The following is a 14,149-nucleotide window of genomic DNA, read 5'->3' as shown; positions in this document are numbered from 1 at the left end:
TTTATTGAAGTATATGTCAGTAAAGTTGACAAAGAACATTAAAAAAACAATTTTATTAAAAAAGATTCTCCCTTGGCTTTGTTTCTATGAAGTTTTCAAAACAATATAAATGCATACAATATGCTTTACTTATGCTTTTTCATTATAACATAAAAGTCTGTAATCCTAGAATCACTACCAATAAATTTCTTAATGTTCTCTGGTACAGATTAAGACAAATTATACAATCACATTGTTAGTTTGTATTGCCAAGTACATTGCATAATTGACAACAAATGTCCTTTTTACTTGAATTACATCATAAATATATGCTACTTTTCCTCATTTATACTTTTAATTTTAATGAAGTGAATCATTATTCTGATGATTCTGTTATTCTGGTGGATTTGCTTTTCTGACACATTTAACTTCTTAAAGTGATTTACTGTCCACTATCTGTTTGTTTCCCTTTAGTGTCTTTTTTATTTTATTTATTTATTTTATTTATTTTATTTACTTATTTTTGGCTGCGTTGGGTCTTCGCTGCTGCATGCGGGCTTTCTCTAGCTGCAGAGAGTGGGGGCTACTCTTCGTTGTGGTGCGCGGGCTTCTCGTTGTGGTGGCTTCTCTTGCTGCGGAGCATGGCTCTACGCACGTGGGCTTCAGTAGTTGTGGTGCGCGGGCTCAGTCGCTGTGGCTCACAGGCTTCTCATTGTGGTGGCTTCTCTTGTTGCAGAGCACAGGCTCTAGGCGTGTGGGCTTCAGTAGTTGCGGCACACGGGCTCAGTAGTTGTGGCTCACAGGCTCTAAAGCACAGGCTCAGTAGTTATGGCGCACGGGCTTAGTTGCTCCACAGCATGTGGGATTTTCCCAGACCAGGGCTCGAACCTGTGTCCCCTGCACTGGCAGGTGGATTCTTAACCACTGTACCACCAGGGAAGCCCCTAGTGTCTTCTTTAGATAGGAGAGGTTTAAAGGTCCTAGACTCAATATTTAGATTTCTAGGTTAAATATGTTGTAAAATAAACTTACTAGTGCCAGAAGGAGACACAGAATGAAAGTGATTTACTATCATAAAAGCCTTAAGGAATACATAAAAGTAAAGCCAAAAGATAGCAAGTTGGTGACACTAAGGGACAGACCTCACCCACAAATGTGTTCTGTTTTGGCTTGCACAGTATGTTAAAAATCAAGAGATTATTCATTTAACTTTCTAGTTTCTCTTGAAAATTCAGAAGCCTTGGCAATACTGGGCTCACAGTCCTAATTTACAACAATCAGCTAAAGCTCAGAAGACACTGTCCCTTTAGACAGGGCACATACTCTTTCTTTAGTCCATCCAAGCCTCTAACACTTGAGTTCACTCATTGTCACTATGTACCTGGCTACATGTATCTGAGTTTTCAAACCCTAGTTTGAAACAGTTTGAGGTTAGTGCCTCAACTAAGCATAACTGAGAGATGAAGTTAGAGTTATATGAATGGAGTTCCCCCTAAATTTGTTATGCTTAGTTCTCCTTCCAGGCAGACCAAAAAAACCTGTTCATTAAGAGTAAATGATAAGAGTCCCTCCCATCAGGAAACTTACACAAGCCTCTTAGGCAGCCTCATCCACCAGAGGGCAGACAGCAGAAGCAAGAAGAACTATAATCCTGCAGCCTGTGGAACAAAAACCACATTCACAGAAAGACAGACAAGATGAAAAGGCAGAGGGCTATGTACCAAATGAAGGAACAAGATAAAACCCCAGGAAAACAAATAAATGAAGTGGAGATACGCAACCTTCCAGAAAAAGAATTCAGAATAATGATAGTGAAGATGATCCAGGACCTCAGAAAAAGAATGGAGGCAAAGATCGAGAATATACAAGAAATGTTTAAAAAAGACCTAAAAGAATTAAAGAGCAAAGAAACAGAGATGAATAATACAATAACTGAAATGAAAACTATACTAGAAGGAATCAAAAGCAGAATAACTGAGGCAGAAGAGAGGATAAGTGACCTGGAAGACAGAATGGTGGAATTCATTGCTGTGGAACAGAATAAAGAAAAAAGAATGAAAAGAAATGAAGACAGCCTAAGAGACCTCTGGGACAACATTAAACACAACAACATTTGCATTATAGGGGTCCCAGAAGGAGAAGAGAGAGAGAAAGGACCTGAGAAAATATTTGAAGAGATTATAGTCGAAAACTTCCCTAACATGGGAAGGAAATAGCCACCCAAGGCCAGGAAGCACAGCGAGTCCCATACAGGATAAACCCAAGGAGAAACTCGCCGAGACACATAGTAATCAAATTGGCAAAAATTAAAGACAATGAAAAATTACTGAAAGCAACAAGGGAAAAACGACAAATAACATACAAGGGAACTCCCATACGCTTAACAGCTGATTTTTCAGCAGAAACTCTACACTGCCAGAAGGGAGTGGCATGATATACTTAAAGTGATGAAAGGGAAGAATCTATAACCAAGATTACTCTACCCAGCAAGGATCTCATTCAGATTCGATGGAGAAATCAAAAGCTTTACAGACAAGCAAAAGCTAAGAGAATTCAGCACCACCAAACCAGCTGTACAACAAATGCTAAAGGAACTCCTCTAAGTGGGAAACACAAGAGAAGAAAAGGACCTACAAAAACAAACCCAAAACAATTAAGAAAATGGTCATAGGAACATACGTATCAATAACTACCTTAAACGTGAATGGATTAAATGCTCCAACCACAAGACACAGGCTTGCTGAACGGATACAAAAACAAGACCCATCTATATGCTGTCTACAAGAGACCCACTTCAGACCTAGGGACACATACAGACTGAAAGTGAGGGGATGGAAAAAGATATTCCATGCAAATGGAAATCAAAAGAAAGCTGGAGTAGCAATACTCATATCAGATAAAATAGACTTTAAAATAAAGAATGTTACAAGAGACAAGGAAGAACACTACACAATGATCAGGGGATCAATCTAAGAAGACGATATAACAATTATAAATAAATATACACCCGATCGACAGTAACACAATAACGGTGGGGGACTTTAACACTTCACTTACACCAATGGACAGATCATCCAAACAGAAAATTAATAAGGAAACACAAGTTTTAAATGACACAACAGACAAGATAGATTTAATTGATATTTATAGGACATTCCATCCAAAAACAGCAGATTACACTTTCTTCTCAAGTGCGCACGGAACATTCTCCAGGATCGACCACATCTTGGGTCACAAATCAAGCCTCAGTAAATTTAAGAAAATTGAAATCATATCAAGCACCTTTTCTGACCACAACACTATGAGATTAGAAATGAATTACAGGGAAAAAAACGTAAAAAACACAAACACATAGTGGCTAAACAATACATTACTAAATAACCAAGAGATCACTGAAGAAATCAAAGAGAAAATCAAAAAATACCTAGAGACAAATGACAATGAAAACACGACGATCCAAAACCTATGGGATGCAGCAAAAGCAGTTCTAAGAGCGAAGTTTATAGCTATACAAGCCTATCTCAAGAAACAAAAATCTCAAACAATCTAACCTTACACCTAAAGGAACTAGAGAAAGAAGAACAAACAAAACCCAAAGTTAGCAGAAGGAAAGAAATCTTAAAGATCAGAGCAGAAATAAATGAAATAGAAACAAAGAAAACAACAGCAAAGACCAATAAAACTAAAAGCTGGTTCTTGGAGAAGATAAACAAAATTGATAAACCATTAGTCAGACTCATCAAGAAAAAAGAGGGAGAGGACTCAAATCAATAAAATTAGAAATGAAAAAGGAGAAGTTACAACACACAGCAGAAATACAAAGCATCCTAAGAGACTACTACAAGCAACTCTATGCCAATAAAATGGACAACCTGGAAGAAATGGACTAATTCTTAGAAAGGTATAACATTCCAAGACTGAACCAGGAAGAAATAGAAAACATGAACAGACCAATCACAAGTAATGAAATTGAAACTGCTTAAATATCTTCCAACAAACAAAAGTCCAGGACCAGATGGCTTCACAGGTGAATTCTATCAAACATTTAGAGAACAGCTAACAGCCATCATTCTCAAACTCTTCCAAAAAATTGCAGAGGAAGGAACACTCCCAAACTCATTATATGAGGCCACCATCACCCTGATACCAAAACCAGACAATGATACTACAAAACAAGAAAATTACAAACCAATATCACTGATGAATATAGATGCAAATATCCTCAACAAAATACTAGCAAACAGAATCCAACAACACATTAAAAGGATCATACACCATGACCAAGTGGGATTTATCCCAGGGATGCAAGGATTCTTCAATATACACAATCAATCAATGTGATACACCATAATAACAAATTGAAGAATATAAACCATATGATCATCTCAATAGATGCAGAAAAAGCTTTTGACAATATTCAACACCCATTTATGATGAAAACTCTCCAGAAAGTGAGCATAGAGGGAACCTACCTCAACATAATAAAGGCCATACACGACAAACCCACAGCAAACATCATTCTCAATGGTGAAAAACTGAAAGCATTTCCTCTAAGATCAGGAACAAGATAAGGATGTCCACTCTCACCACTATTATTCAACCTAGTTTTGGAAGTCCTAGCCATGGCAATCAGAGAAGAAAAAGAAATAAGAGGAATACAAATTGGAAAAGAAGAAGTAAAACTGTCACTGTTTGCAAATGACATGATACTATACATAGAGAATCCGAAAAATGCCACCTGAAAACTACCAGAGCTAATCAATGAATTTGGCAAAGTTGCAGGATACAAAATTAATGCACAGAAATCTCTTGCATTCCTATACACTAATGATGAAAAATCTGAAAGAGAAATTAAGGAAACACTCCCATTTACCACTGCAACAAAAAGAATAAAATACCTAGGAATAAACATACCTAGGGAGACAAAAGACCTCTATGCAGACAACTATAAGACACTGATGAAAGAAATTGAAGATGATACCAACAGATGGAGAGATATACCATGTTCTTGGATTGGAAGAATCAATATTATGGAAATGACTATACTACCCAAAGCAATCTACAGATTCAATGCAATCCCTATCAAATCACCAATGGCATTTTTTACGGAACTAGAACAAAAAATCTTAAAATTTGTATGGAGACACAAAAGACCCCGAATAGCCAAAGAAGTCTCGAGGGAAAAAAATGGAGTGGGAGGAATGAGACTCTCTGACTTCAGACTATACTACAAAGCTACAGTAATCAAGACAATATGGTACTGGCATAAAAACAGAAACATAGATCATTGGAACAAGATAGAAAGCCCGGAGAGAAACCCACACACCTATGGTCAACTAATCTATGACAAAGGAGGCAAGGATATACAATGGAGAAAAGACAGTCTCTTCAATAAGTGGTGCTGGGAAAACTGGACAGCTACATGTAAAAGAATGAAATTAGAACATGCCCTAACACCATACACAAAAATAAACTCAAAATGGATTAGAGACATAAATGTAAGACTGGACACTATAAAACTCTTAGAGGAAAACATAGGAAGAACACTCTTTGACATAAATCACAGCAAGATCTTTTTTGATCCACCTCCTAGAGTAATGGAAATAAAAAACAAAAATAAACAAATGGGACCTAATGAAACTTCAAAGCTTTTGCACAGCAAAGGAAACCATAAACAAGATGAAAAGGCAACCCTCGGAATGGGAGAAAATATTTGCAAACAAATCAACAGACAAAGGACTAATCTCCAAAATATATAAACACTCATGCAGCTCAATATTAAAAAAACAAACAACCCTATCCAAAAATGGGCAAAAGACCTCAGTAGACATTTCTCCAAAGGAGACACACAGATGGCCAAGAAGCACATGAAAAGCTGTTCAACATCACTAATTATTAGAGAAATGCAAATCAAAACTACAATGAGGTATCACTTCACACCAGTTAGAATGGGCATCATCAGAAAATCTACAAACAACAAATGCTAGAGAGGATGTGGAGAAAAGGGAACCCTCTTGCACTGTTGGTGGGAATATAAATTGATACAGCCACTATGGAGAACAGTATGGAGGTTCTTTAAAAATCTAAAAATAGGGCGCTCCCCTGGTGCTGGTGCAGGGGACACGGGTTCGTGCCCCGGTCCGGGAAGATCCCACATGCTGTGGAGTGGCTGGGCCCGTGAGCCATGGCCGCTGAGCCTGCGCGTCCAGAGCCTGTGCTCCCCAACGGGAGAGGCCAAAACAGTGGGAGGCCCGTGTACCGCAAAAACAAACAAACAAACAAAAAAAAAACAACTAAAAATAGAATTACCATATGATCCAGCAATCCCACTACTGGGCATATACCCAGAGAAAACCATAATTCTAAAAGACACAGGCACCCCAATGTTCTTTGCAGCACTATTTACAATAGCCAGGTCATGGAAGCAACCTAAATGCCCATCGACAGACGAATGTATAAAGAAGATGTGGTACATATATACAATGGAATATTACTCAGCCATAAAAGGAATGAAATTGGGTCATTTGTTGAGACATGGATGGATCTAGAGACTGTCATACAGAGTGAACTAAGTCAAAAAGAGAAAAACAAAGATCGTATATTAACGCATGTAGGTGGAACCTAGAAAAATGGTACAGATGAACCGGTTGCAGGGCAGAAGTTGAGACACAGATGTAGAGAACAAACGTATGGACACCAAGCGGGGAAAGCTGCAGGTGGGGGTGGGGATGGTCGTGTGATGAATTGGGTGATTGGAATTGACATGTATACACTGATGTGTATAAAATTGATGACTAATAAGAACCTGCTGTATAAAAAAATAAAATTCAAAAATTTTTTAAAAAAGCAAATGGTAAGAATGCATACGTTCTACTGTAGAAAGCAAAATGTATACTGAATGCTGATAATGTGGTACAGTGTGTAATGAAATTATAAGCAATTTAGTATATTTCCATGCTAAGCACAAACCCAGATTCCAGAACTCTATTCATTATGTTCACTAATGTAAGAAAGCCAGTTCATGTGCAAAACTAAAGCAACAAGAACAAACAAAGCATCTTTATTTCTCTACCATAAAACTGAGCCTTTTCATATAATACATGAAGAGCACATGAAATATACTGAAGGTTTTAGCAAAAGGTCAAAATAAATAAAATATAGCAATATGTTAGAAAGCAAACAGGAATATAATTATAAGCATTCATTATTAGCTATAACGATTATTATTCATCTCACTTATTTAATGAAAAGGGAAACCATCTTTTGCCACAACTTTGAGGTACCTGATGAGATAGATACCTCTTTTTTTTTCTTTTTTTTTGTGGTACGCGGGCCTCTCACTGTTGTGGCCTCTCCCGCTGTAGAGCACAGGCTCCGGACATGCAGGCTCAGTGGCCATGGCTCACGGGCCCAGCCGCTCCGCGGCATGTGGGATCTTCCCGGACCGGGTCACGAACCCACGTCGCCTGCATCGGCAGGCGGACTCTCAACCACTGCGCCACCAGCAAAGCCCAGATACATCTTTTTAGTCACCAAAGCAAAGTTTGCAGAGTCCTAGATACAAAGAACAATAAGTTAACAGATAATCTAACAGACTTACCCGTTCTGCAGATGCCTCATCCCCTGGCAGACAAGCAGCAGCAGCAGCAGCAGCAGCACAAGCTATTTCCATCACAGTGGAGCTGGTAGGAGCATCAGTAGTGGATGAAGATCTGGGTCGGCCGGACTGCATAACAGTTGCCATCTCCTGGCCAGACTTCCTGTTGATTTGGGGACTTCCCTTTGGGGCCTCTGGCTTGCCCCGCCTACTATGCAAGCTCGTCCCTCTCTTCATCTTGGGTGGCACTCGGATCTGCTGCAGGACACGATTCAGAGCTGTGGGGTGGGTGGGGACACCATCAATCTCAGCACACGCGTTCTGGCTTTCTAGATCCATTTCAGGTTCTGGATCTGCCTGAATTTGTTGCACATCATGTGGAGACACTGATGACCTCCTGCGCTGGTGCTGGAAGAGATGCTTCAAGCCTTGGCCAATCACATTAATGTTCTCCAAAGCATTGTGGGTCATTTTAGACAACTTTTGTTCTGATTCTGTCTGCTTTCTGGCCTCTGCATCTTGGGATCTGCCTCCAGGATCAGGGTCCTCAAATAACTGTTCACTGCCCGAAGGCTCCATCAGTAGACTTAATACGATTATTTGCAAACTCAAAAATTTTTAAACACACCAAGACTGTCAAATTAGGTAGGCATTGCTTCAACAGTAACTACACATGCAGCTTTGAGGCGAAGGCTTCATGCCTATCTAATGTTAAAAAAGAAAAGAAAAAAAAAAAGAACCTCATATTATAAATCCATGCAGAAACTCCAGGGTTAAAACAAAGAAAAACATGCCACTAGCCAAACAATTAAGCAATCTTTAATCAGAAGATTAAAAGATAGTTTTCCAGATAGTGGGTAATGATTATCTTCTAGAATAGGAGAAAAAGCTCAGAAACAAGTACACAGGAAATGAAAAGAGCAACGTTTTAAAAAATCCCTACAAGTTTCAATATGAAGAAGAACTGAATACTAGAGGAGTCATCTTGGAATGGAAACCATAATATTTAAGAGAACAGCCATTACTTGGGGAATAAGAGAGAACAGAGCACAGAGCATTCAATATATATAGTCTTGCTGAGGCAATTTAAATTATTCCTCTCATTCAAAATCACAATTATCTGTACGCTAAAGCTCAGTAGAGTAAATTCAAAGAATAATAGTGAGAAGTGAATATCCCAACCTAACTATATGTGGATTTTAATGGAAAAGAGGAATTTCTGGTTAACTTTCATACTCATCAAGGTCACTGGCAACTAGAAGTGATAGTTTTGCTCTTTTGAGAAGAAAATGTAAATTAAAATCTTATAAGTTGAATTCTCTGCTGAAGCCCAAATGACCTTTTGGCACCATATGAGTGAATGATCCAGAGAGAATCTGTCTTCAGAGAGACTAAAGCTTTGCTCAGCACCAGCTATCAAGATAAGATACTCAAAGAAATGCTTTTCTTTGAACAGTGTCAACCCTGACAGATGCTTCCCATACAAGGTCAGTCCTCCATATCCACAGGTTCCACATCTGCAGATTTAACCAATTTCAGACGGAAAATATTGGGGGTGGGGGAGTTCCAGAATGTTCCAAAAAGCAGAACCTGAATTTGCCATGTGCCCAGCAACTATTTACATAGCATTTACATTGCATCTATAACTATTTTCATAGCATTTACATAGTATTAGGTATTATAAATACTCTAAAGATGATTTAAAGTATATGGGAGGATGTGCATAGTTATATGCAAATACTATGCCATTTTATATAAAAGACTTGAGCATCTGAGGATCTCTGTATTTGCAGGGGTCCTGGAACCAATCCTCCAAGGATACCAAGGGACAACTGCATTCACAAAAATTCAAAAGCAAAGAAGTGACACAGTAACTGGGTATGACTGAAAGTAGAGAAAAAGAAAGGTCAAATAGCAACCACATACCAATATTAAATGCAGGAAATTAAAAGGAAGTTGAAACTAAGAGATGCAAGGTCAGCACAGTTGCCATGGTTACAGGAATCACATGCCAAAAAAAGGGGGGGATGGTAAGGATGAGATTTTTCAAAGCAGAAAGTGTGTTTTTTTTTTTTACTTGAGTTGCTGCAAATATATAAAACAAAATTGTATTAATGTACAGAACCTGCTAGGGAGGGCAAAATATGGTGTAGGAAGGTCTTTATTTCCATATTTTACCTCAGACTTTCATTCAAACAGCTTTAAAACTCCCTACACTACACCAAGTACTTTGAACAGTCTAAGTCACTACTAGTGAAGCACCTAAGGCGGTCACGTTCTGGGGATATGCAGACCCCTGGCCACCAAGCAGCAATCTAAAAGGCATAAATTAGCTGGATTTAAGAGTTCACTGTGACCTCCAGGCTACTAGAGGTCAAAGGGACAGGAATGCAAACCCACTAGACCTTTCTTCCTGGTAACTACTCTCAGAAGACCTTCTCATCATGTATATGGATATTGTCATTGTGGCTCTGCTGACCATATTCTTTCATGCCTAGTTTCCCATCTGCTAACCTCTTCATGACTCAGGAGAGTAAACTGTGCTGACAGGGTTAAAGACCTTTGTCTCTCACCGGTACCCTCCTACTGCCTAAATACCACAAAATTCTTTGCTCCCAAACTAAGCAAATGAGTAGGAGCCGTGAGAATGGGAAATTTCACGGCCTTTCACTCAAATTCTTTGTGGCCACACCGAAATCTTGCCACACCACTGGGGGCCTCCTACCTTTTTCCTGACTGTGTATTGCTTTATATTTCCTTTTCCCTTTTCAAGAGCCAAGAAAGAGGCCCTTAATCCTTACTAGATTAACAACTGTCATGGCTTGTACTGGAGTTTTCTGTGGCTCCTTGTGGGGAAAAATGTTGCCAATAGTGTATGTGTTTAATTATCCTCATCTTCTCTCAAGAGTTTGTAGCACAGACTAATAGTTACTGAATTATTTTCACTCTGCAAAGCATTAAGCTTCTCAGAGAAAAAGGGTTATGTAACCAAGATAATCCAGTAACAGTGTATATCAAGTAATCTCTTCTTCCACTGTGAAAGCAGCAGGCTGATAATGAGGAAGTAATTTACTTTTTTTCTTATTTATATTGCATTAGCTAAATAATACAACTGATTTTTTTTTTGGTTGATTTTGAAAGTAAATATGTAAAATAAGCTTCTCCCATGAGAATAAAAGATACCATGAAGTGAGGAATGGTGTCAAGGTTAGCTGGAAAACCAAATGACCCACTTGTCTCATATATAAACATATCAGGAATTTATTACTCAGCAAATCAGTTTCATTAGGCAGTATTATAAACTAATCAGGTGGTCATCTGCTTCTTATTTTTTAAAAAATGGAGAATCTGGTACATTTTAAATGTCAGTAACTTCATTTGAGATTTCACTAGCATGTCTACATTATTTACTTTCAAATAATTCAAAATGATCAATTACAAGGAAATGCCAGCATGTCTAGGAAAACCTAGAAATAAAGTGTTAATTTTCAAGCCAAAGCTTGCACAGGATATCGACATAGCTGCAAAGATTACCTAGAAGAAGAGTGATAAATTCTGGGATTTCTAAAGGCAAAACATATATTAATGATACTAACAGAAGCTTACTTAACATGGAACACTAAAGAAACTTAATTGAGCTTTGAACATCAAGTTGTTAGACAAGAATTTTGAAAAACAACCTGTTGCACTGATTATAAAATGTAATCTGGTACTTGTACCTATCATCTGCATTATTGCTGTGATATCAACACAAACAAGAAATATTTCTTGTCCAAAAAAAAAAAAAAGAAAAAGAAAGAAAGAAATATTTCTTGTCAAATACTGTGAAACTTGGTAAAACTTTCTGTAGGCCAAGAAAAAATCTTTAAGGCCACCTTTTAATTTGTGACAAATATTATGGAAGGTCAAATGCTATGCCAAAAATACCAAAGACAGTAATGCTATAATAATTAATTATATAAAACTTGTGACAGTAAGAAAAGCAAGCACTAAAGGAATTCAATAATGTGAAAATTTTTTAGAACTCCCCTATTTTCTTCTGTAAGACAGTAGTAAAATTCAAATCAATAATAACTGTTGCTCAGTTTATAAAATTTCTCAAATAACCATATTGAGGTCTCTGGTTTAACACAAACAAGTACAACAGTAAAGCTAAGTGTGCTTTCGAAAGAAGGAAATGTTAGCTTCTCTTTTATTCATTCAGCTTCTCTGAAGAGTAAAGTTCTTTTAGTAAGCCAGAGGAAATGGGTAAAGAGCAAAGGGAACAAAAGGACATGGGAGAAAGGGGGCAGGGGGAAGGGGTGAAAAGTGGGGAAAAAAGAGGAAGAAAACTGGTAGCCACCAACAAACCAGGTATTTCAGATAACTTTGTTAAATTCTCAGAATTTTTAAGAATTTTTCTACAACAGTTTTGCAAAAAAATTCCAAATTATATATGAATTATCTTTCTTTTTTTCCTTTAAGTTTTTCTTCCCAACTGTTTAGTTTTTGTGATAGATATGGTGACCAAAGCTTTCTGGTTTGGCTATGAACCAAGTTATTTCACTGATGATAAAGAGTTGGATACTTGCCTTTATCACTCTTCCTCAAGCACTTCTAAGGTGTTCTGGAATCCTTTTAGGAAAAGCTGAAAAGCAAACATTAAGAAATACAAAGTGAGAAACTTACAAGACGGAACCATCTATATAAACAAAGAAAAGTAAGTATACACATAACAAAATGTTAACATTTATCTCTCACTGGTGGGAGTAGGGTAATTTTTTCTAGTGTTTTTTAGTATTTTCTAATTTTGCAAAGGTATAATAAAAAACTGTAATCAAGGAAAAATACCTTGGGAAAAAAAGAAACTTGTCAATACTTAAAAAAGAAAGTGGCGTGTTTTATAAATAGCAATGAATATTTTTACACTATGATACTGAATTAGGAATGGATATTCCATTAATTCTGATCTTAAAGTAACATGAAATGCAAAACAAGTACATACATGAAAAACAGCATAATTTTATAAGCAAATATTTTTCAAGTAGCTTCCAATTGTCTATCTGCAATTTTATATTTAAAAGCAACTCTTAAAAACTATATCTACCCTGAACAATTGAGGCTCAGGATGCACCAAAATTGAAAATTTCCTGGAAAACAAGTTTCTCACAGCCATTACCAGAGAAGCAATTTACTTAGGCACATATTTGGGGGGCATCTGCTTTGTGCTCAGCACTATACAGACCAAATAACGTATCCTATCTTACCCTCAAGGAACTCACAGTCTAGGATGGAAAGTAAGATTTACATACTTGCAACTTAAGGAAAACAGCACAAAACAACATAATTAAGTACTAAATTGTGGGAGGAAAACTGTGATTACCATCAGAAGCAGAAGATTAGTTAGATTAGATTTGTTCAGAAAAGCTTCAAGAAGGAGAAAGAAGCTTTAATGAAGGATGAGAAGATGGATGAATTAGCAGGAAAATATAGGCCAAGATTCCCAGCTAGAGAGCAGTAAACACAGCACAGATCAGTAAATACAGTATACGTTTGGGGGCTAGTGAAGAGGCCAGATGCCTGTACTGGTGGATACTCATTTCTAAGTCATCTGGAGAACTAAGTGGCTGGTGGGCAGATGTGAATGGAGGATTTTCCATCTTTAAACTTTTTCTACCTTTTTAATTTTGTACTTTATGACTATTATTATGTTGAGAAAAAATAAACTTACATATTTGAAAAAAGAAAGTAAATACATGTTTACATGTTTTAATCTCTAGGGTAAACATTTAAAAATAGTAGAAGAGTATATAACTACTAGGCTAATAGAAAGGAAAAGTAGAATTAAAATACCCAAATAAATGCAAAAAGGCGGGAAAGCAAGATCACAGATAAGTGGAACATATAAAAAGCAAAATAGGAGGGCTTCCCTGGTGGCGCAGTGGTTGAGAGTCCGCCTGCCGATGCAGCGGACGCGGGTTCGTGCCCTGGTCTGGGAAGATCCCACATGCCGCGGAGCGGCTGGGCCCGTGAGCCATGGCCGCTGAGCCTGTGCGTCTGGAGCCTGTGCTCCGCAACAGGAGAGGTCACAACAGTGAGAGGCCCGCGTACCGCAAAAAAAAAAAAAAAAAAAGCAAAATATAAGATGTCAACTGTAAACCCAAATATTCCAGTAATTACATTAAAAGTAAGTGGACCAAAACAAAAAAATCATTGTACTAAATAAAAAACAGGGAATTGGTGGTCCAGTGGTTAGGACTCGGTGCTTTCACTGCAGTGGTCCGGGTTCAATCCCTGGTCTAGGAACTAAGATCCCACAAGCTGCGCAGCATGGCCAAAAAAAAAAAAATTTCAATCTTATGGTGTCTAAAAGAATCACACCAAAAATACAGAGAACAATTAAAATAAAACGTATGGAAAAGGTCACACAAACATAAACTAAACAAAAGCTGCTCTAGCTTTATTAATAGTACTCAAAGTAGATTATAATGCAAAAAGCGTTAACAGAGGAGTAGTTCATAGGATTAAATGTAGAATTCATCAGGAAGACATAATTTAAAATTTGTATGCATGCAATAACATAGCCTCCAAATA

General features: G+C 37.6%; 1 protein-coding gene across 4 annotated transcripts in view; it reads right to left on the bottom strand.

Moving 5' to 3' along the window:
• TMCC1 (transmembrane and coiled-coil domain family 1) overlaps positions 1–14,149 on the bottom strand; it is a 220,758-nt gene that overhangs the window by 151,790 nt on the left and 54,819 nt on the right. For all 4 annotated transcript variants that reach the window (XM_082847639.1, XM_082847640.1, XM_082847642.1 and 1 more), the window contains exons 2-3: positions 12,144–12,203; positions 7,580–8,277 (exon numbers count right to left, since the gene is read on the bottom strand). In XM_082847639.1, coding sequence (XP_082703765.1) covers positions 7,580–8,155 — 576 coding nt within the window. In that variant the 5' untranslated portion in view covers positions 8,156–8,277; positions 12,144–12,203. The remainder of the gene's footprint in view (positions 1–7,579; positions 8,278–12,143; positions 12,204–14,149) is intronic.

The sequence above is a fragment of the Leucopleurus acutus genome (assembly GCF_964270905.1).
Source record: "Leucopleurus acutus genome assembly, chromosome: 10".
Taxonomy (NCBI): domain Eukaryota; kingdom Metazoa; phylum Chordata; class Mammalia; order Artiodactyla; family Delphinidae; genus Leucopleurus; species Leucopleurus acutus.
Note: the sequence above shows the minus strand (reverse complement) of the source record. Positions and strands in the feature narration are given on the sequence as shown.